The sequence below is a fragment of the Crinia signifera genome, chromosome 11 (genome assembly GCF_055691185.1).
Source record: "Crinia signifera chromosome 11, ASM5569118v1, whole genome shotgun sequence".
Lineage (NCBI taxonomy): Eukaryota > Metazoa > Chordata > Amphibia > Anura > Myobatrachidae > Crinia > Crinia signifera.
The window spans coordinates 118,560,747-118,583,542 of record NC_139227.1 but is presented as its reverse complement, the minus strand read 5'-3'; the positions used below and the strand labels follow the sequence as shown (position 1 = coordinate 118,583,542).

General features: G+C 48.8%; 1 protein-coding gene across 10 annotated transcripts in view; it reads left to right on the top strand.

Moving 5' to 3' along the window:
- Positions 1-22,796, top strand: part of MAPK8IP1 (mitogen-activated protein kinase 8 interacting protein 1) — a 68,745-nt gene that overhangs the window by 42,382 nt on the left and 3,567 nt on the right. For 2 of the 10 annotated variants that reach the window (XM_083164517.1, XM_083164526.1), the window contains exons 3-9: positions 3,501-3,725; positions 8,423-8,504; positions 10,154-10,987; positions 12,993-13,068; positions 14,216-14,388; positions 15,562-15,680; positions 21,011-21,133. In XM_083164517.1, the coding sequence (XP_083020643.1) occupies positions 3,501-3,725; positions 8,423-8,504; positions 10,154-10,987; positions 12,993-13,068; positions 14,216-14,388; positions 15,562-15,680; positions 21,011-21,133 (1,632 nt within the window). The remainder of the gene's footprint in view (positions 1-3,500; positions 3,726-8,422; positions 8,505-10,153; positions 10,988-12,992; positions 13,069-14,215; positions 14,389-15,561; positions 15,681-21,010; positions 21,134-22,796) is intronic. The other 8 variants (XM_083164522.1, XM_083164521.1, XM_083164519.1 and 5 more) reach the window with 8 other exon arrangements.

Here is a 22,796-nt window from a genome sequence, read left to right as displayed (position 1 = left end):
GCCATTGTCGAACTAATGACCTGTCGAACTAATGACCTTGAGACCTATAACCATGTCGACATTTTCCCATGTCGACCTAGACCCGTGTCGACATTTTACAACGTCGACCTAGTGGTGTCGACCTAATGACTGTCGACCATCATGCTGTACACCAAATGATCCCAAGCCTTTGTAGCGCACATCTTAGCGGAAACAGAACCAGCGAGTAACATGTGCGGCCGGATATATCACAGTAACATGAGGTAAATACTTATTTTAAAAGCCATTTCATCACATATAGGGGGTTATTCTGGTTCACTCCCAAAGGCACAATCACTCTAATGGACAAAACCATGCTGCACTGCAGGTGGGGCTGATGTAACATGTGCAGAGAGTTAGATTTGGGTGGGGTTTTACTTCAAACTGATATCTATATTGCAGTGTAAAAATAAAGCTGCCAGTATTTACCCTACAAAGAAACAAATGTAACACCCAAATCTAACTCTCTCTGCACATGTTACATCAGCCCCACCTGCAGTGCACCATGGTTTTGTCCATTAGAGTGATTGTGCCTTTGCGAGTGAACCAGAAAAACCCCCATGGACCCCCTATGTATTAGATATCCTGCAGATTCCAGAGACATCTGCTGCAGTCCCCACAGAACTCTATCATGAATACATCTCTCATTGGCCCTTATTCTGGTTGGTGCGGTAATATCCGCGTGCGTTCGTGCCGCCGATGTTTTGTGTCTGCGCATGTGCAGAGGCATATCTGCGCATGTTGCGAAAGGGACATACGTCCAAATTCCGCATGAATTATTTACACTACGAACAGGGGGAGGAGAGGAGCGTGAAGGGCTGTTTGGACTCATTAACATATGCATACGCCCCGCGTTTCATGGGCGTTCCCATGAAAACGGCGGGCGTACGTATGGTAATGCGGCCGTGACGCACGTGTAGGGGGCGGACATATGACATCGCCGGATGTCAGCTGCCCGCCCAGATCCCTGCTTTTGCATGGAGAAATGCCTGTGTGGTCTGAGGTTGCGGGAGCTGGCGGACCACTTGGCCCTGCATTCGATGGTCTGCGACCATCGAATGATGGGGGAGGTTCCCTGAGATGGAGGAGGTGTATTCATGAGAAATACACGTGCGGTCCGTTCAGGCAGCTTCTTACCGCGTACGGACGGAGTTGGCGATCCGTATGGAAGGCGGGGTTTAGGACGCACGGTGCTGGCCGCATATTCAGATCCGGCCGCACCGATCAGAATAAGGGCCACAGTGTGTCAGAGAAGCTGAATTATTGAAGAGTGTAGTGACAACGTAGGTGCAGATGTGACCGGATCTGTACAAGTCTGCGCACACTGGGTTCTAGAGCATGCTGGGTTCTAGAGCATATCCGATGCGAAAACTCACAAAATACAAACAGACGTAGGCCCTAATCTGCTGCAGTCCCTTATGTAATAGTTATATTATTATATTATCATTATTTTTACTTTCTTACCTGTTTTGTAGCTGTGTTTTCCTTAGTGATGTGTCATTTCCACTGCGCATGTAAGGGCTGAGCTGAGTGCACACAAATGGGCTCATTCAGAACTAGGCCCCTAAACAGCAGCCAACGTAATGGCAGTTTGGCGCCGGCTATCTGTCTCCAGAACACAACTGGTTATTTCTAGTCCCTTTTCTGGACTCGTGTGTTTTTATTTGACTCAGACTGAATTGAGCACTAACAGCGCAGAAGTGCCATTGGAACGTCTTGCCATCTCTGTTATTGTCTTCCTTAAACTTCATTTCATATGCCATCCATATGGCGCGGCAGGGAGCCCCACAGATGTAGCTGGCTGCCTTAAGGCGATCACATTCCCGAGCCAGTTGCCTCAGCCAAGATGAAGTGAGCGGTGCGGCCAATGCGTTCTCATGGCTTTTACTGACCGCCGGCGTTTCTACTGGACAGGAGAACGACTGCAGGGCCTCCATGAGACTAGATGCCAGTTATTTTCCTGCATCGGGATAGAAGTTATTCTGTATTGCTTCTTTCCTTGTGCTCATATAACGCTTTCAGTGCCAGCGTTGCTGTGAAAGATGCCAGGGTTAACGGCGAGGAATATGAATCCCTTTTAGTTATTGCCGGCAAATGATCTTAAGTCAATGAACTGAAGTTTTGTTAAACGTTGCGATAAAAAAAAAACAGTCGCTACGAGCAACGCTACATATTATTGCGTATATTCTGCACATCTCTCACCGCAACGTTGGTACTCAAAGGGTTAATATTGTGTATTCTCTCAGTGCTGATTGCAAACCAATAACTACTGTACGGTACCTGTAAACATATCTAGGAGTACAGGGGCGTATTTATAATGGCTGCAGTGGCGGCTCCAGAGGGGGAGGGGCTGCAGCACAGCCTGAAATTAAAATAAGGAAGCCACACCCACTGCCAGTGAGTCAGTTTGGATTGGCAGTTGGAGGCAGTTGTTGAGCCTCCCCTAACTGAATTTTGAACTGAGCTCTGGAGCCGCACTTGTTGCAGGATCTGCATGCACGGGGATCCGAACTTTAGGTCAAAAGTCAGTAGGTTGACCACTATTTGTCGGCACGTATTAGATTGACATGGACATTAGGTTGAAACAAGCTAAAGGTTTACGTGGTCAACACATTATATGGTCGACACGAGTTTGTTATTATTTTTAGTTTGTATACTTTTCCATCCATGCGGACTATGATTGGGGACTTTCATGTGTACTGGACAAAACCATGTGCACTGCAGGTGGGGCAGATGTAACATGTGCAGAGAGAGTTAGATTTGGGTGAGTTACTGTATTTTGTTTCTGTGCAGGGAAAATAGCAACTGCTTTATTTTTACACTGCAATATAGATGTCACTTTGAAGTATAACCCCACCCAAATCTAATTCTCTCTGCACATGTTACATCTGCCCCACCTGCAGTGCACCTGGTTTTAACACTATGTCATATTATGTGTGAGCTTGTAAAACATTTCTGTTGGTAATACCAGGTTTGGATATCTGACTTTATATGTTGTATTTACTTACAGCCACTGCATAGGATATATATTTCTACAGGGACCTCTGGTCACGTTCTCATGTCATGTATTTAACCCCCACCACCACCACCCCTCTGCCATCTGCCTACCCCCCCTTCTTCCCTGCCACTCTCACTTTGCATCCATGTGCTCCGGCTAATTACTATTCTCTGTGAGTGCCTGTCCTGTGACGTCCATGCCACTCATCCTCTTGGGTGACTCTGCTCCACCCGTTGATCACCAGTCCCCCCCCCCCCCCCCCTCCCGTCACTCACCCTGTCCTCTCCATACTTTTCCCTCGCTCTGTGCTTTTAGTCTTTGCAGTGACATTTTGCTCCTTGGGGACATTTTAACTTTGTCCCTCTCTATCCCCCCCACCCCCAGGCAGTCATGCTATTCACCCCTCACCCTCCCCGCAGATGATGTCACACTGTCCCCTGTCTCCCTCCCCTTGGTCCCATGACTCTGTCTCCTGATCCCTCAGAGCCGCCTGCGTGCTGAGTCTGGGCCTGCCCCAGGAGGTGGGGGAGCTGCCAGTCGGATCCAGGCGGAGATGCTGCAGCTGGACCTGATAGATGCTGGACAAATGCCCGAAGAGGAGACATTGGCAAGTGTGGTCCCCCGGCCACTCCTCCCAGCGACTATGGACACCTACAGACCCAAAAGGCCTACGACCCTCAACCTGTTCCCGCAGGCACCTCGCACACAGGTAAAGTGCAAAAACTTCTGTTCGTGCTGCAGGTGCATGCTACATGCGTGCCGCTTACACGTATGTGCCTCTTAAACTAGAAACCATGTCATGCGCTATAACAAAGTACCTGCAAATAGCTTAGACTTACATAACATCCGAGCTTTCAGGTAGCGGCAACCACCTACAGTCGCTGTGAGGTCAGTGGTAGGTTCCTGGGAAAGACGCTTATTTTATTCATTAGAAATGTTTTCCCCGGTGTGTTCCTCATTCTAGAACTAGTTGTCAGAAATGATGCCATGAATGGGTGTAGGCGGACCATTGAGTACAATTTGCATAGCGTAGAGTTTCACTGATCCTTTACACATATGTCCACAAAGGGCATCATTACATTTAGGGGCATCTATACTGTGGCGTAGCAGGCAGTACTTAGGTTCAAGGTTAGGACTTAAACTAGCAAACATGCGTTTGGGGATATGTCTAACCCTAAATTCATGTGCACCAGGCTACACACGAGCCTAATAATACCCAGTTCCGGATGTGGCATGAAAAATTAGGCCCATGCCAGTCTAGGGTGCACCATGGCACCTCGGCGTAGGGTTCACTCTTTTCTCTTGTGATCCCTGTATTTTTGCAGTTTACCGCATCCCTGCTTAATTCATCAGGCAGCAGCTAGGTAACACAATTTTAAGATAACGTTAATGTCAACTGTGCAGGTGTGGGGAGGAAACCTCAGTCTAGGAGATGGGCTTTCACTTGGGGACCAAAAGAGAGCCTCAGCATGATAAAGATGGCTGTAATGCATTATGTATGGCCAATGTATGCTTTTTGTGAACTACATGTCCTAGCAAGCCCTAGCAGCCATTGCCTGCTTTGACATACTGGCATTTGTGGAACTACATAGCCTGCACTAATAGAGAGGGCATTTATGTTACGTTTAATAATCTTTATCCAGTGGCGTAACTATATAATTTGCGCTCCCCCGCCGCACTTTTTTCGGCGCCCCCCTCTCCCTCCCCTCCCCTGCCCATACCTGACAGAGTGCCCGGCTGCATCTGCGGTCACTGTCCCGTCCAGTCTCTCCCGGCGCCGGCTCCTGCTGATAATGAAAAGTGACTCTTAGAAAATGGCTGCCAAAACTGTCTGCAATTTGGGGGCAGCCATTTTCTAAGTGTCAGTTTTTATTATCAGCAGGAGCCGGCACCGGGAGCGAGTGACGGGACAGTGACCGCAGATGCGGCCGGGCAGAGTAGACAGCAGCGCAGCAGGTAACTGTAGCCCCGCAGCCCCCCCCCCCCCCCGGCGCCCATAGTTACTCTGCGCCTCCCCGCCACGACGGGGGCTGCGGAGGCATAGTTACGCCCCTGTCTTTATCTCTCACCAAGCGTAGATGGATAAAGTAGCAGCCAATCAGCTCTTATCTGCCATATTTTCAGATGTGTTTGAAAAATTTCTGGAAGGAACTTTTTGGTCAGTGTTTTGGAGTCTATTTACTAAGCTGCAGAGAGAGAGAGAGAGAGAGAGAGAGAGAGAGAGAGAGAGATAAAGTTCCAGCCAAACCAGCTCTAACTGCAATGTTATAGGCTATGTTTGAAAAATTGCAGTTATGAGCTGGTTGTTTGGTACTTTGTCTCTCTCCCACTTTATTTCACTCCAATGCTTAGTAAATAGACTCTTTTATCTCTCTCCACTTTATCACTCTTCAAGCGATGATGCATCCCGTCCTCAATAGTTCTACAAGCGAGGCCATGTCCAAGTACTAATACTTATTCCAGGGCTTGCTGGGGCTTATTGTACTTTTTTAGAGTAATAGTGCCCATACAACAGCGGTGCATTGGGGCAAACCCCCGATCCCCTGACAGTCACGACGGGGATATCAAAAATGCGTAAAAATTCGGATTCCATGTTTCCAGCGAAGATTGAGGAATCAGAACTTTTGTTGGTCATCGGAACGGCAGTACCGGAAGTTTGGGGGATGGAGCCTGCAGGTGTATGGGCACCTTAACAAGTTTGACACTTGCACTTCCGGCATCAGGTGGTTTTATATGGTTGTGTCTAGATCCACTTCTGTTTTTTGACCAGGATGTGATGTCAGGTGAGGGCGGAATTCGTTAGATGTCCTCACATCGTTTTTTTAGTTTATCTGTAATTTACATAGGTGTAGGTTATTTTCTTTTATTTCAGCTGGATTGTACCCTTACGGGCTCGCTTTGCTTGCCACAAATTTATATCCCCCCCTCCAGGTATACGTGACCCAGTGCATGATGGGGAAAGTAAAAAAACAGAAGTGGTTCTTGCCGCAACTGTTTTTTTTTTACATGCGAAAGTGAGACATTTACATATTCGCCGCTACCAGGAGCTTGTTTATCATAAAATACGCAGTTACAGGCCGGTGATGGAGCAGAGGTGACACTTATCCTGACAGGGGCTTTCTGTGTCAGAGCATGTCACAATATCCCATGGCAGAAGCATTGTCCTGCTAGCAGCGTAATCTCTGCTAATAGAAAATGCGTAATCCTGTCAGGGGTTGCTAATGGGATGAGAGCAGCAAAATCGCTTATCTCCCCCTCACGTCTCCCCGTAACCTCCCTCCCCGGCTGCGTGACTTCCAGCCACTACTGTCTTTCCCTCATTCTGCCCTTTTTCGCTCTCTCCTCGCACGTCCTCCGCTCACTCTTTCATTGCCCCATTAGCGTTGGTCGCCATGGTTACAGTAACTGGGGAAGGAGAGAATGACAGCTCTGAGTCATCTCCGATCCCACTGCCTGACACCATCCTTCCCACTTGCACAGTGACCCAGTGACACCGGCCCTCATTTCTCTGGCCGGTGCCAGATTCGCCCTGTTTCTCAGTATTATATTATATTCTGGTGCCATTCTACACAGTCGGATCCTATTTTGTGGGATTCCTAAACGAGCGTTCAGTAAAGAAGTGGATTTAACCCTGTGAAGCCTGACGCGTCCAATAATCTATATACAGCTGATGTTATAGGGTTAAAAGACAAAAGTGCCATTATAATCATGTTCAGTAAACATGTCATATTGGAGACTGTGGTGAAGCCAAGATCTGACACAGCGTCACGCGTGACCGGCTTACAATCACACACTCAGCAGCAACCTGTCCCTGGGAATTAATGTATGGCCAGTCATTCTAGCTGTCTTTCTGGCACTGTCAGCTTTTTGGTCACATGGGGAGATGTATCAAGCATTGGGGAGAGAAATACAGAGGAGTCGTCATAAGCAACCAATCAGCTTCTGTCACTTATCTAGCACGTTCTACGAAATGACAGTTGTGGTGGGGGAAGCTTATCAAAGGGTGCAGAGAGATAAAATACTAACCAATCAGCTTTCATTTTACAGTCAGTATTTGAAAAATGGGTACTTGTTTCCTTGCACGGCACCCATCGCAACATACCATAAGGCATACGATGGTATACGATGCAATGTTACGCCATGGCAGCCGATGTTATACAATTTTAAATTGTATACCATCGCATTGTATGTGCCATTGTATGGAATATAAAATGGTATACGATTTCAAATAGTATAAGCACCCTAATGGGTGTTTTCAATGTTAAATGTGCCCCCTATAATTAATTAATTGTATAAGCACCGTAATGGGGGCTTCCAATGTTAAAAGCACCCCCACTATCAACGCCAACCCGAAGCGTGGCAAGCGCAGCGAGCCCGCGAGAGGGGCGGTGGTACGCATCCTCCAACCTTTTCATACCCCCACTATCCACCACGGCGTGGAGTTGATTGTAGATAGTGTGGCGAGCGCACGCAGAATACATGTAAATTAATATGCGTCAGCTCGCTACACTATATAAAATCAACTCGACGCCGACGTGGATAGTGGGGGTATGAAAAGGTCGGAGGACACGTACCGCCGCCCCTCGTGGGCTCGCTGCGCTCGCCACGCTTCGGGTTGGTGTTGATAGTGGGGGTGGTGTGGGGGTGCATTTAACATTGTATGCACCCATTAGGGTGCTTATACAATTAAAAATCGTATATTGGCTTATACAATTTAAAATCGCATCGCATGCGAGCATATGGCATGCGATGTGATGCCATACAACTTAATATCGTGGGCGCCGTGCTAGTACCGAAAAATGCCAGAAGCTGATTGGTTAGTGCTTTCTCTTTCCACTTTACCTCACTCCAAGCTTTGATAAATCTCCCCCAGTATAGGGGAGGATCCATTTTTATAATAAGCACATACCCTGGGATGCGGTGTATTCCATAGTTGCCTCCCCTCCTGCATTCTGCAGGAGACTCCCTGAAATAGCAGCATTCTCCCTATCTCCCTCATTAGTCTAGCAATCTCCCTCATGTCACCTCGCCCACATTACACATTTTTGGGGGAAAAAGGAATGAGAGACAGATACATTTACATTGAATCATCAGCACCATTTCCCAGCACATTACCAAGTATAGTAGCTCTTACTAACTGCTTTGGGGCTCATCTACATTTGGATATAAGTCATTTTACAAGTTTCCTCTCAGATGTAGCAGTGCACTCCCACGCTTCTAGGTGCCACGTTCACAATCTCTTTTCACAATCTCTATATGGAACTAGACACGCCCTTTGGGAGGAGCATGACACGCCCCCTCAATGGGGCACTGTGCAAAATTCTACTACCCACTATAATCTCCCTGAAACTAGTTTTCAAAAGTAGGCAAGTATGGTTACTTCACTGTGGAACTTTACATTTGCAGGATACTCTGAATAACAACTCTCTGGGGAAGAAATACACCTGGCAGGAGAGGGTGTCTCGCTCCTCCTCTCCGCTGAAGACAGGTGAGTCAGATTCTGCCAAATGTGTGAGGATGCGGTTCTAATATACTGGGGGGGGGGGGGGGGGGGGGGGAATTATAGCACAGCCAGCTCGCTAGACATTGTAATGTATAATTAGTAATATTTAAGTTGCAACTTATTATTTATGTCAGTAATACACAGACTTTCATATTTAGTAACGCATCAGAAATACCACAACACCTGTCTGGTTCATTTACATTATTATTATTCCCAAATGATGAAGTTGTTATATCTGGTTTAGAGATACAGCTGACTTATAAGTAAAGCCCAGTACACACGAGGTGACCCGGCTTTTCTGGCTGGGCGACGGGCTGCAGCACGAACGCTCAGCACACATCGCGGTGCACCCGCTCAGCACACTGCGATGCTGTGTGCTGAGCTTTCGTGCTGCGTGGGGCTTTGCCTATTTTTATAATAGGCAAAGGCCCGTGATCTGGGGAAAGCCAGTGCAAGTTTCCCAGACGGCGATACCGGCTTGCGAGACCGCACATCGGCATCGCTGCGGGACATACGCACGGTGCGTTCTGTGCTCCTTTTCTAAGTGAGCTAGTCTCATTGCTTAGAAAAGGGGCTGAAGTCACCCCATGTGTATACTCCTTTAAGGTCCCCGTACACTAGTCTGATTTGGCTACTTTTCACTCAATTCTGACAGATCGGGCTGAGAAATTGGGTGAAAAGTGGCCAAATCAGATGTGTTTGACTGGATAATGCTGCTCCTCACCTCTATTAGGGCAAGTGTTGCTGACCGCTCTGTTATGCTGTTCCACCATGAATTTGGATTATGTTTCCCCATACTAAGGGCCAGATGCACTAAGCTTGAAAAGTGATAAAATGGAGAGTGATAAACTACCAACCAATCAGCTCCTACCTGTTATTATTCAAACACAGCCTGTGACATGGCAGGTAGGAGCTGATTGGCTTGTGGTTTATCACTCTCCATTTTATCACTTTTCAAGCTTAGTACATATGGCCCTTATGGATGTATTAGGTTCAACAATTATTATTATTATATTTTATTTATAGGTCGGACAAAATGTCCACTGATCTCAGGTACTGTAGTGGGGGCAGCCATGTCTATTAATAAATATAGTCCTCAGAATACCACACCTCCATACCACATCAGATTATATTGATTATCTTCTAGAAGGTTCTAAATAAATAAGAAGTAGATTCTGATTGGTTGCTGTGGGCAACAACCCATCTTCAATAGAACTCCCACCTTAGTAAGGAAATCCCACTGAGGTAAATTTCCTAAGATGGGAGTTTTACTGTAAGATGGGATGTTGCTAGGGGCAGCCAATCAGATTCTGTCTATTATCTTCCAGAACAGAGATGTCCAACATTGGCCCTTCCAACTGAAACTACAGTACACATCCCAGCATGCCTTGCAATAGTTTTAGCATTCCCTAATAGCAAAACTATGGCAAGGCATGATGGGACTTGTAGTTTCACAACAGCTGGAGGGCCAAGGTTGGACATGGCTCTTCTAGTAGGTGCTAAATAAATAAGAAGTATCATCTGATTGGTTGTTATGGGCAACATTTCAACTTCAATAGAACTCGCATCTTGGTAAGTAAACCCCCAATAGTTCGGTGCCTCCACCCAGAATTCACCCGTACTGTTTTCCACAGGAGAGACGACCCCATCCACTGAGCACGTGTGTTTGAGCGACGAGGGGAATCCACCGGCTGTCACACAGGACCGCGGCACCTCCACAGACACTCCCTGCCGGCGCCACAATGCCACCCAGAGCGCCAACGACCCCTCCGGACGCTCCTCCACCCGCTCCTGCTTGGACCCACACAGAGACCGCATCCGTTACCAGACAGATGTGCGGCTGGAGCCCACAGAAGAAATATTCCTGACTCCTGTTCAGCGATGCTCGGACCCCCCCGAGCCAGAAAGACCATTAATATCACAGGCCGGACCCTGCCGTATGTCGGTCAGCTCAGACGCAGACATCAATGTCCGTCCCGCCAGTGAAAGCAGACAGCAGCTTTCCATCAGTGAGGAGGAGGAGGAGGAGGAGGAAGAAGGGGAAGATGGGGTTGGATATCTGGGTTGTCCCGGTAGAGCTGGTGGTCACCGTGGCCTGCAGAGGTCCTCCGTCAGCTCGGACACCAGCGGTTTATCTTATGACTCGGTGAAGTACACGTTAGTGGTAGATGATAATGTTCAGCTTCAGCTGATCAGCTTGCGGCAGTGTTACTCAGGGTATAGCGATGACAGTGACAGTGGCACCGTGTATGACAACTGTGTTTCCTCACCCTATGAGTCTGCTATTGGGGAGGAGTATGAGGAAGAAGAGGAGGAACAGGTGGGGGCAGCCGGGAGGGAAGCGAAAAGAGTGCGGAGGTCGATGTGCCTCTCGGACACCTCTTCTGCGGACGGAGATGTCTCCTACTCTAAAAAGTTCCTCAACGTCTTCATGAATGGACGGTCACGCTGTACGAGTGAGTTTACGAGTGAGCTGCTTTGTTCTTATACACAGTATATGTATACAGTATATTGTGTGTGTGTTTTATTTTGCTGGCTTTTTGGGGTATCAATGCCTGATTCAGAGATGTCCGCAATGCTGATGTCGTACACAGTGGAGTGCTTGCACGTAAGGATGGCCATCGACTATCGATGATTTGAATTCATCGATGGTTTATGGCCGATGTCAAATACTTTTGCCATCGATGTGGGAGAACCAGATGGTTTTCCTACATCGATGGCAAAGGAGAACTGACATTTCCGTTCCCCCACCCCCACCCCAAGCATAGCTCCATCCACCGACACCTGAAAGCCCCGCCCCCGAGTTCTGATTGGCCCACACTCAGGCCATTCAGTCATATATATAATGGATGACCGTCGATAGCTAAAACTTTCAATGGCTGGATGCAGAATCTCCATTGATGGCAACCATCATTGGCGTCTACACAGATGGCCTTACCTACATGCACGCAATGCGCCAATTGTGATTTTGCACGCACGGAGGATATATTCACTCAGGTCTAAAAGCGTTTGAGTGAGGGTATGGGGCGGATGGCTCACATAGAATGGGTCTGATTCTGGTTCACTCGCAATTCTTTAATGGACAAAAAAATGTGCACTGCAGGCGGGGCAGGTGTGACGTGTGCAGAGAGCTAGATTTGGGTGAGTTATTTTGTTTCTGTGCAGGGTAAATACTGGCTGCTTTATTTTTACACTGCAACATAGATATAAATTTGAAGTACAAACCCCCCACCCAAATCTAACTCTCTCTGCACATGGCACATCTGCCCCACCTGCAGTGAACATGGTTTTATCAATTAGAGAAAGAATTTGCTTTTGCAAGTGAACCAGAATCAGGCCCAATGTCTAGATAGACCGTCAATTGGTCCACACCGAAAGGTCGAACATCTACTAGGTTGACACAAGCAAAGGGTCAGGATGGCAATGGTGGAAACATGCGGGCCATTTCCCATTTCGCGAATGTGTGCCGAGCGTTGAGGTGTTGCCATTGGCACCAATAAAACATCAAAAACTCATGTCAACCTTTTGACGGTTTCGACCCATGGAATGTCAACCTTTTGGTCAGATGCCAGGAATGAACAACTCTATACAAAAGATGGCGCCTGCGTCATTGGCGTATGCTTGGAATGCATTTGCATACATCTCTGAGTAAGGCCCTTAGAATACTTGTCTCATGGAGCATGTGCATTTTTCTTCAATAGGCTGTTTGTGCGTGTTATAGCCGTATACCCTTGTCATTTTACACTATGCAGGCAAAAGTGATTGGACACTGACAGCAGATCAGTGAGATGTTGGTGACGTCAGTACGTTGTAGGCCCAGACACCCTTCTTGGCCAATGTCCGCCAGTTCCTGGACAGCAGTAGGCGGGATCTTCTGCCATTCTGCCTTAAATACAGCAACCAATTGGCCAGTTGGCCTAGAACACGCCCATTGTTCCAATTCCTCCCAGAGGTTCTCAATGAGGTTATGATCTTCAAGCTAATGTAATAGGATCAGAGGTTTTCGGAGGAGCGGGATACCGGGCGATCTTAGCCTTTTTTTCTTAAAAGCAGCAATCATTTAAAAGACACGATTGTGACTTGAACTGATTGCCGCTTTAGAAAAATGTCCAAAATGACATATGCCCCCCTGGACTCTGAGCTGGCCGGTCCAATCAAGTTACTGGATTTTCTGTAGAAACAGCTGATACGTCCCCAATGCATAACAACACCTCCATTCTGTACTGTACATCTTGGCATCAGACATTCTCCTGGTAATCGCCAAACACATCCACCTCATCTGGAAAGGTTGTGTCTGCTTCAGGTGCACGCCATTCTGCTAGTGCGGTGGTGTTCAATCACTTTCGGCTGAGTGTAGAAGATGTCTTTCTGGGGGAGGGAGGTACTGTATTTTTGGTCATTGTTTTGGTGTTTTTTTTGGTGTGCAAGAGGTTTTCTGTTCCCTAGGTGCCCTCAGTTTCTAATCTCTCTCAGGTGCAGATTCTTTTGGTTTATTTTCGTGCCTGATACATGGGGAGGAACGAGAACAGACACATCGAGCTGTATTCAGGTGACTTAAAAAGAAAAAAAAAACTTTAACAAAATGATTGACGTATTCATTGGAGTTTTAACGCCGCCTAGATATCCCATTATAAAGCAGCAATTGCACTTTTATTTATTTTTTATTTTTAGTAACTTATGTTCCTTTTAAATAAGCAGGTTTCTTATCTGTCTTATAAATTATCTCCTTTTCAAAATCTTTTTTCATATTAAAACACGTTGAACAATCTCAAAACTTTTACCGTGTCCTCTGAAGACTGAGGCGAAATAGGATGGGAGTATATTACATTTGAACGCAAAGATGTGGTATCTCTGTTCACTGTACCACGTGTCATGTTACTGTGGTTGCCATGGTAGTCCATGAGACTGTGTACAATTATAAACCATTTATAGATGCCTAAAGAAACAAGGCAAGCAAAAATGGTAAATGCCAACATTCTTCTTACAGTCCACCACAACAATTTATATTAACATAAATAAAAATTCTACAGTATGTTTTCATGGTATTGCAGCTTCAAGTTATGAAGTTCTCTGTTTCCTGTACGTTCCTGGGATCTATGATACTCGGCACTTACACAAAAGTCTTTCGGCACAGTGGTTACTGGTCCAAAACTTTGTTCTGGCATTTGTTTGACACTTGTCCCTGATCCCACCTTTCAACACGCTGTCCCCAGAAATGTTTGTGCGCAGCGGTTCTGTGCCACAGAGCGCAGGACCCTGAGGACATGTGCGCGGGGGGTGAGACTGGCACAGGGTGCACCCCACCGTCACCCTGTTTAACCGCTGTCCATGAGGTGTGACATATATTTGTCAGGCTGGGTTCAAGATAAACCGCTTTTTCCTGAGTAGTCATACAGCCAACAAAATGGCTGCCTCTTCTGTATCAATAATTACTATATAGTCTCTATAGGCCTTTCATAAATGTCCCCTCAGTCTCACTAGTTAAGCATTACTATTAGTATAGTGTTTAAATATACAATCTTGGATATTATTATAAAAGAACTGTTCAGGGTTACACTGAACAGCATATTTCCAATGCTTTACTGGGCAAGGCTTATAATGTTTTCATCTTCTGACTGTTCCTCATAGAAGCAATGTCACTGACCGCCAGCAAAGTCCCTGAATATTTATAGTTACTGCATCCGTTCTCACTGCAGATTTATTCCTCGTCACCCTGGGGAACTGGATCTGGAAGTGGAGGATCCGCTGTTCGTGGAGGTGCAAGCTGAGGATTTCTGGTACGAGGCGTATAACATGAGAACCGGGGAACGGGGTATCTTTCCTGCTTTCTATGCAGTCCAGGTGACTAAAGAACCGGATCACTTGGCAGGTAATGGCACCTAATATTTAAAATGTTGGGGTTCATTTAAGAGGTGCCCTGGTTGTTTTCTCTCTGCATGCCCATGGTGAGCATAATTGTGATGATTCTATGTACTCTTCATGGATGACTGGGTAGCCATTTTGTGCACTTCTGCCTCCCATTGGTTAGGCTGGGTGGCCATTTTGTGCACTATACCAGTACTCATGTCTCTGTATCCAGTCTACGAACTCACTAGGAAGCAGCACAAAATGGATGGACTGGCTTTCATGAGAGCACAACCTATTAGTTCATTATGTACCTCATTAAAGTGTGTAAATATATCAAACGTACTCATTGGTGCAGGCCTTGTTTGAAAAAAAATGACAGCTGTGAACTGATTGGTACTTGATATATCTCCACTTTATCACTCTCCAATGCTTGATATATCTCCTCCATTTCTCTCATCTTTGATAAATCTAGCAAAAAAAAAAATCCTCTCATAACTGTAGATTCGGCCCACAAAATGGGTGCCTCAACTGTGTACAACTATGGAAACACTGACATGAAGATTAGTATGGTAGTACGTAGCGCTGAAATAATATTATACATAGAGGTCTGTGTACTAATCCATGGAGAGAGACAAAGCCTGGAGAAAGAAAAAGTGGAGAGAGATTAAGTACCAAGTATCAGTTCCTGTCATTTTACAAAGACCGCTGGAACTGATTGGCTGGTACTTTATACCACTTATACCAATTTCAGACAGCGACTGTAGAATAATCCGGCATTTGAAGCGCTGGGTTATTCGGCCGCTGCTGTCGGACCCCCTTCACAAAGCAGAGCAAATCTCCAGGTCTAAAATGTAGACCCAGAGATTTGCTCTATTACACTGGGTTTTCACCTGTGTGAAAGGGTCAATCCGGATCTTAAACTCCGGGCCTCTGACCCTGGTCATTTGCAGGGTCGGAGACCTGGAGTCTAAGATCTGGATCTTTCACATGAAAAAGGTCCCGGTATTTCATGAAATTCCCAGGTGGAACTGCTTCACCCGGGAATTTCATTTTCTGTGTGAAAGGGGTATACGTTTGTTGACTGATGTACAATTGTTTTTGGGCCAGTAACATCAGTTACAACTTTATACAATGTAATGTGTTCCTATAAAAGATGTAGAAATGAGGAATTATAAGGATAATTGTCTGATTTGAGGTTTCTTTGCAGAGACCCGAGCCTCCGATTGGGTGGATCAGTTTTGGGTGAAGTTTCTCGGTTCAGTGCAGGTTCCGTATCACAAGGGAACAGACGTTCTCTGCACTGCCATGCAAAAGGTGAGTTTGGACAAAGGCAAAGGTTTGGGGTGCGTATGTCTGGACATATTTTCCATTATTCATGAGGAAGATTGTTTATAAGTCAGCATACTGTATACCTAGTTGTATCTATTGCTCTTGGGTTTGCCTGTAAGGTGGGTTACATGGGGACTGTTTCCACTGTCTCCGAATGTACCGTTGCCCATTTCTGTCCTGTTGATTTTTGGAATGAGATAGTGGGCACATCCATGAGACGCTGGGCAGACCCCAATGACCGCCCCCTACCTGTCACTCATGCGAATGCTCTGGGAGTTTGACCGTCGCATGAGCAACTATGCGCAGGCGCACACCCCACCCTCAGAGATTGGGGCTGAATTCAGACTTGTACAAACATGTCTGAATTGACCCGTAAGCACGGATCGCTCCGTGTGTATCCCCCCGAGCAATGGCGATACGAAGTCCCACGCATCGCCATCACCTGACTAGATTTATACTGCATGCATCCAAAATCTAGTCAGATCTCCAGTGTTCTCACCAGACAACCCAGGTCCGCACCGATCGCACATCGCTGGTGCAGCGTATTGTGTGCCAGTGATGTGTGCGGAGTGATCAGCGAGGGGCTCCCGTCGCCCCCTGTGTACGGGGCTTTAGTTGTTGGCTCTCTGCTCCTTTCTACCCATCTTTTTGGAAAATGTATAAGCTCCCCTGTGCCTCGGTATTGGCTGTGTATTAGCTGTATGCAGCTCACACCTCAATGCGATCTTCCCTGTCCAGATCCCTCATCATCTGTATTTCTCCGGATTATCCTTGGTCATTCTGCCAAGTCATTCTGGATGCCCTCGGCCCACCTTGAAATGAATCTGCCGTTTTCATATCCTCTGCCAATCAACGGTCTGTTTTGAATGCAGTCTCTAGATAAGCGGTTCCCAAACCTTTTTTCTCCCCCCCGCACCCCTTGATTAGGCTTCTCATTTAGGAGTACCCTTCCTCTCAATTTGAAATATCCACAGTGCTTACGAGTAGAAGTGAGCGGTATGCACGTCCTTATATTAAGGAGTAGCAGAGGAGTAGTGTGCGGTCAGGAATCGGGTCCCTCTGTGTCTGGCCGCTGGCTGTGTCCTGTCTCCGGTAGCGGAGGAGTAGTGTGCGGTCAGGAATCGGGTCCCTCTGTGTCTGGCCGCTGGCTGTGTACTGTCTCCGGTAGTGGAGGAGTAGTGTGCGGTCAGGAATCGGGTCCCTCTGTGTCTGGCCGCTGGCTGTGTACTGTCTCCGGTAGCGGAGGAGTAGTGTGCGGTCTGGAATCAGGTCCCTCTGTGTCTGGCCGCTGGCTGTGTACTGTCTCCGGTAGCGGAGGAGTAGTGTGTGGTCAGGAATCGGGTCCCTCTGTGTCTGGCTGCTGGCTGTGTACTGTCTCCGGTAGCGGAGGAGTAGTGTGCGGTCAGGAATCGGGTCCCTCTGTGCCTGGCCGCTGGCTGTGTACTGTCTCCGGTAGCGGAGGAGTACTGTGCGGTCAGGAATCGGGTCCCTCTGTGTCTGACCGCTGGCTGTGTCCTGTCTCCGGTAGCGGAGGAGCAGTGTGCGGTCAGGAATCGGGTCCCTCTGTGTCTGGCGCTGGCTGTGTACTGTCTCCGGTAGCGGAGGAGCAGTGTGCGGTCAGGAATCGGGTCCCTCTGTGTCTGGCGCTGGCTGTGTACTGTCTCCGGTAGCGGAGGAGCAGTGTGCGGTCAGGAATCGGGTCCCTCTGTGTCTGGTCGCTGGCTGTGTGCTGTCTCCGGTAGCGGAGGAGTAGTGTGTGGTGAGGAATCGGGCCCCTCTGTGTCTGGCCGCTGGCTGTGTACTGTCTCCGGTAGCGGAGGAGTAGTGTGCGGTCAGGAATCGGGTCCCTCTGTGTCTGACCGCTGGCTGTGTCCTGTCTCCGGTAGCGGAGGAGCAGTGTGCGGTCAGGAATCGGGCCCCTCTGTGTCTGGCCGCTGGCTGTGTACTGTCTCTGGTAGCGGAGGAGTAGTGTGTGGTGAGGAATCGGGTCCCTCTGTGTCTGGCCGCTGGCTTTGTACTGTCTCCGGTAGCGGAGGAGTAGTGTACGGTCAGGGATCGGGTCCCTCTGTGTCTGGCCGCTGGCTGTGTACTGTCTCTGGTAGCGGAGGAGTAGTGTACGGTCAGGAATCGGGTCCCTCTGTGTCTGGCTGCTGGCTGTGTACTGTCTCCGGTAGCGGAGGTGTAGTGTGCGGTCAGGAATCGGGTCCCTCTGTGTCTGGCTGCTGGCTGTGTACTGTCTCCGGTAGCGGAGGAGCAGTGTGCGGTCAGGAATCGGGTCCCCCTGTGTCTGGCCGCTGGCTGTGTACTGTCTCCGGTAGTGGAGGACTAGTGTACGGTCAGGAATCAGGTCCCTCTGTGTCTGGCTGCTGGCTGTGTACTGTCTCAGGTAGCGGAGGAGTAGTGTACGGTCAGGAATCGGGTCCCTCTGTGTCTGGTTGCTGGCTTTGTACTGTCTCTGGTAGCGGAGGAGTAGTGTGCGGTCAGGAATCGGGTCCCTCTGTGCCTGGCCGCTGGCTGTGTACTGTCTCCGGTAGCGGAGGAGTAGTGTGCGGTCAGGAATCAGGTCCCCCTGTGTCTGGTCGCTGGCTGTGTACTGTCTCCGGTAGTGGAGGAGTAGTGTGCGGTCAGGAATCGGGCCCCTCTGTGTCTGGCCGCTGGCTGTGTACTGTCTCCGGTAGTGGAGGAGTAGTGTGTGGTCAGGAATAGGGCCCCCTGTGTCTGGTCGCTGGCTGTGTACTGTCTCCGGTAGTGGAGGAGTAGTGTGCGGTCAGGAATCGGGTCCCTCTGTGTCTGGCCGCTGGCTGTGTACTGTCTCCGGTAGTGGAGGAGTAGTGTGCGGTCAGGAATCGGGCCCCTCTGTGTCTGGCCGCTGGCTGTGTACTGTCTCCGGTAGCGGAGGAGTAGTGTGCGGTCAGGAATCGGGTCCCTCTGTGTCTGGCCGCTGGCTGTGTACTGTCTCCGGTAGTGGAGGAGTAGTGTACGGTCAGGAATCGGGTCCCTCTGTGTCTGCCCGCTGGCTGTGTACTGTCTCCGGTAGCGGAGGAGTAGTGTGCGGTCAGGAATCGGGTCCCTCTGTGTCTGGCCGCTGGCTGTGTACTGTCTCCGGTAGTGGAGGAGTAGTGTGCGGTCAGGAATCGGGCCCCTCTGTGTCTGGCCGCTGGCTGTGTCCTGTCTCCGGTAGCGGAGGAGTAGTGTGCAGTCAGGAATCGGGTCCCTCTGTGTCTGGCTGCTGGCTGTGTACTGTCTCCGGTAGCGGAGGAGTAGTGTGCGGTCTGGAATCAGGTCCCTCTGTGTCTGGCCGCTGGCTGTATACTGTCTCCGGTAGTGGAGGAGTACTGTGCGGTCAGGAATCGGGTCCCTCTGTGTCTGGCCGCTGGCTGTGTATTGTCTCCGGTAGTGGAGGAGCAGTGTGTGGTCAGGAATCGGGTCCCTCTGTGTCTGGCCGCTGGCTGTGTACTGTCTCCGGTAGCGGAGGAGTAGTGTGCGGTCAGGAATCAGGTCCCTCTGTGTCTGGCCGCTGGCTGTGTACTGTCTCCGGTAGCGGAGGAGTAGTGTGCGGTCAGGAATCGGGTCCCTCTGTGTCTGGCCGCTGGCTGTGTACTGTCTCCGGTAGCGGAGGAGTAGTGTGTGGTCAGGAATCGGGTCCCTCTGTGTCTGGCTGCTGGCTGTGTACTGTCTCCGGTAGCGGAGGAGTAGTGTGCGGTCAGGAATCGGGTCCCTCTGTGCCTGGCCGCTGGCTGTGTACTGTCTCCGGTAGCGGAGGAGTAGTGTGCGGTCAGGAATCAGGTCCCTCTGTGCCTGGCCGCTGGCTGTGTCCTGTCTCCGGTAGCGGAGGAGTAGTGTGCGGTCAGGAATCAGGTCCCCCTGTGTCTGGTCGCTGGCTGTGTACTGTCTCCGGTAGTGGAGGAGTAGTGTGCGGTCAGGAATCGGGCCCCTCTGTGTCTGGCCGCTGGCTGTGTACTGTCTCCGGTAGTGGAGGAGTAGTGTGTGGTCAGGAATAGGGCCCCCTGTGTCTGGTCGCTGGCTGTGTACTGTCTCCGGTAGTGGAGGAGTAGTGTGCGGTCAGGAATCGGGTCCCTCTGTGTCTGGCCGCTGGCTGTGTACTGTCTCCGGTAGTGGAGGAGTAGTGTGCGGTCAGGAATCGGGCCCCTCTGTGTCTGGCCGCTGGCTGTGTACTGTCTCCGGTAGCGGAGGAGTAGTGTGCGGTCAGGAATCTGGTCCCTCTCTGTCTGGCCGCTGGCTGTGTCCTGTCTCCGGTAGCGGAGGAGCAGTGTGCGGTCAGGAATCGGGTCCCTCTGTGTCTGGCCGCTGGCTGTGTCCTGTCTCCGGTAGCGGAGGAGCAGTGTGCGGTCAGGAATCGGGCCCCTCTGTGTCTCGCTGCTGGCTGTGTACTGTCTCCGGGGTTCCCACTAACACCCGTAGGATTAAAGTCGCTGCGTCCTCCAGATGCGGTAGCTCCCAGTGTATTGCCGGTCTGGCAAAAGCATAAAGAGATACTGAGGACGCTGCAGACGGATCCGGAAGTGACTCAACTTGGTTCATCTCCATGGCAACGGAAGACCTGCCATTACCAATATTAATTTCAAGTAAATTAACCGGTCTGCCGAGTACCCCCACCAGTCTGCCGAGTACCCCAGGTTGGGGACCATTGCTCTAGATAAATGTACCGACTGCTATTCTTATCTGTCATCCCCTGCACTGGTTACCTGTATACTACCACTATATAGAAATCTAAAGTTTAACAAAACGGCAAGTATTAACCAATGGGACACCTTGGCTATACCCCAGACCTATGTGAATGTGATTGGGTATAAAATTTGGGTATGGTATAGTTCACACGGTTTTGCCCAATTTGAGAACAAATGTGTCCTGTGCTCAGGCCTGAATTAGACCCGATGTAACTTGTCTACATTTATAATGAAAACAAACTGAATGTTGATATTCAGTTGCAGACGTCTCTGGGTAACTAGAGCAGGCGCCATTTTTCTGAAGACCTGCACAAGTGCAGCACTGAATTCACTAGGAAGATAGAAATCCAGGGTTATCTTCCAGTGTTGTGTCAGAGGGCTCCAATACCTCCATAGGTCCTGTCAGACCCACATATCAATCCTGAGAACTAGCATACTGGCCTTTAGTCAATAGTGACACTTATTTATCAAGCTCCTGTTATATTATAAGCTTGTGAATGGGACAGTCTGTTAATAGTCTTGTTTTATTACTATGAGTATGCTGCTGATATACCAATAACGGGTAATGATGCTAATAATGGCTACCTTGCAGCCACTGCCTGCTGACCTGCAGCCTTGTCATTTCAGATCGCCGTGTCTCGTCGCCTTACAGTGCTGTCAAATCCTCCATCTAGCTGTGTGCTGGAGATCAGCCTGCGGGGGTTAAAAATCGCAGTTCATGGGGAAGACCCTGAAGATCACTGCCAGGTAGTGGTAACCAGCCTCCAGTTTATACTGTGCATGTTCCCAGCACACAGAGGACACTGCCATTGGTCACTCCTGGGGAGAGGTCAACATACCTTCTAAATAGGACAAGTTGCAAATGGTAACCAATCAGATCCTCCCTATCATTTTAACAAATGTACTGGATAACTATCAGGTAGAAGCTGGTTGGTTGCTATAGGGAACTTCATCACTTGCCCTCTTTTAGTGTGTAACCTCTTATTCTTTTGTGACAAGTATCCATGAGTAGGCACGGTGTATTCAACAAAATGGCGGCCTCCACTGTGTAGTCAGCATATACTATGTAATAGTAACATATCTTGTTAATAAATGAGCAGCATGATCCTTGGGAACGCCGTCAGGCCTTCAGTAATTAGACTCCACCCTCAGCCAATCCTTTTACAAAAAGAAATAATAATAATTTCATCAGGATCGTCAAACCTTGAAAATAGGATTTTTGTATTTGAATCCTTTTTTTCTGATTCTACGGTGGACACTGGAGACAATAGAGTATGGTGAGTTAGAAATGGCCATTGATCATTAGTAGACCCAAGAATCAGTGATTGCATCGGTGGAGATGGTTTCAGCAGAGATCCAATGGTGGAAGTTCCCTGTCCTGTTTGTTTCTCTGGGTGAAACGTTCCCCTGTCAGCAGCTGTTTGTTAGAAGCTCCTCGGGACCTGTCCTGTTTGTTTCTCTGGGTGAAATGTTCCCCTGTCAGTAGCGGTTTGTTAGAAGCTCCTCAGGACCTGTCCTGTTATGTTCCTCTGGGTGAAACCTTTCCGTCATCAGCTGTTTGTTAGAAGCTCCTCTGGACCTGTCCTGTTATGTTCCTCTGGATGAAACCTTCCCCTGTCAGTAGCTGTTTGTTAGAAGCTCCTCAGGACCTGTCCTGTTTGTCCCTCTGGATGAAACCTTCCCCTGTCAGTAGCTGTTTGTTAGAAGCTCCTCTGGACCTGTCCTGTTTGTCCCTCCGGGTGTAACGTTCCCTTGTCAGTAGCTGTTTGTTAGAAGCTCCTCTGGACCTGTCCTGTTATGTTCCTCTGGGTGAAACCTTTCCCTGTCAGTAGCGGTTTGTTAGAAGCTCCTCAGGACCTGTCCTGTTATGTTCCTCTGGGTGAAACCTTTCCCTGTCAGTAGCTGTTTGTTAGAAGCTCCTCGGGACCTGTCCTGTTATGTTCCTCTGGGTGTAACGTTCCCCTGACAGTAGCTGATTAGAAGCTCCTCAGGACCTGTCCTGTTATGTTCCTCTGGGTGAAACCTTCCCCTGTCAGCAGCTGTTTGTTAGAAGCTCCTCTGGACCTGTCCTGTTTGTTCCTCTGGGTGAAACGTTCCCCTGTCAGTAGCTGTTTGTTAGAAGCTCCTCTGGACCTGTCCTGTTTGTCCCTCTGGGTGAAACGTTCCCTTGTCAGTAGCTGTTTGTTAGAAGCTCCTCAGGACCTGTCCTGTTATGTTCCTCTGGGTGTAACGTTCCCCTGACAGTAGCTGATTAGAAGCTTCTCAGGACCTGTCCTGTTATGTTCCTCTGGGTGAAACCGTTCCCTGTCATCAGCTGTTTGTTAGAAGCTCCTGAGGACCTGTCCTGTTTGTCCCTCCGGGTGTAACGTTCCCTTATCAGTAGCTGTTTGTTAGAAGCTCCTCTGGACCTGTC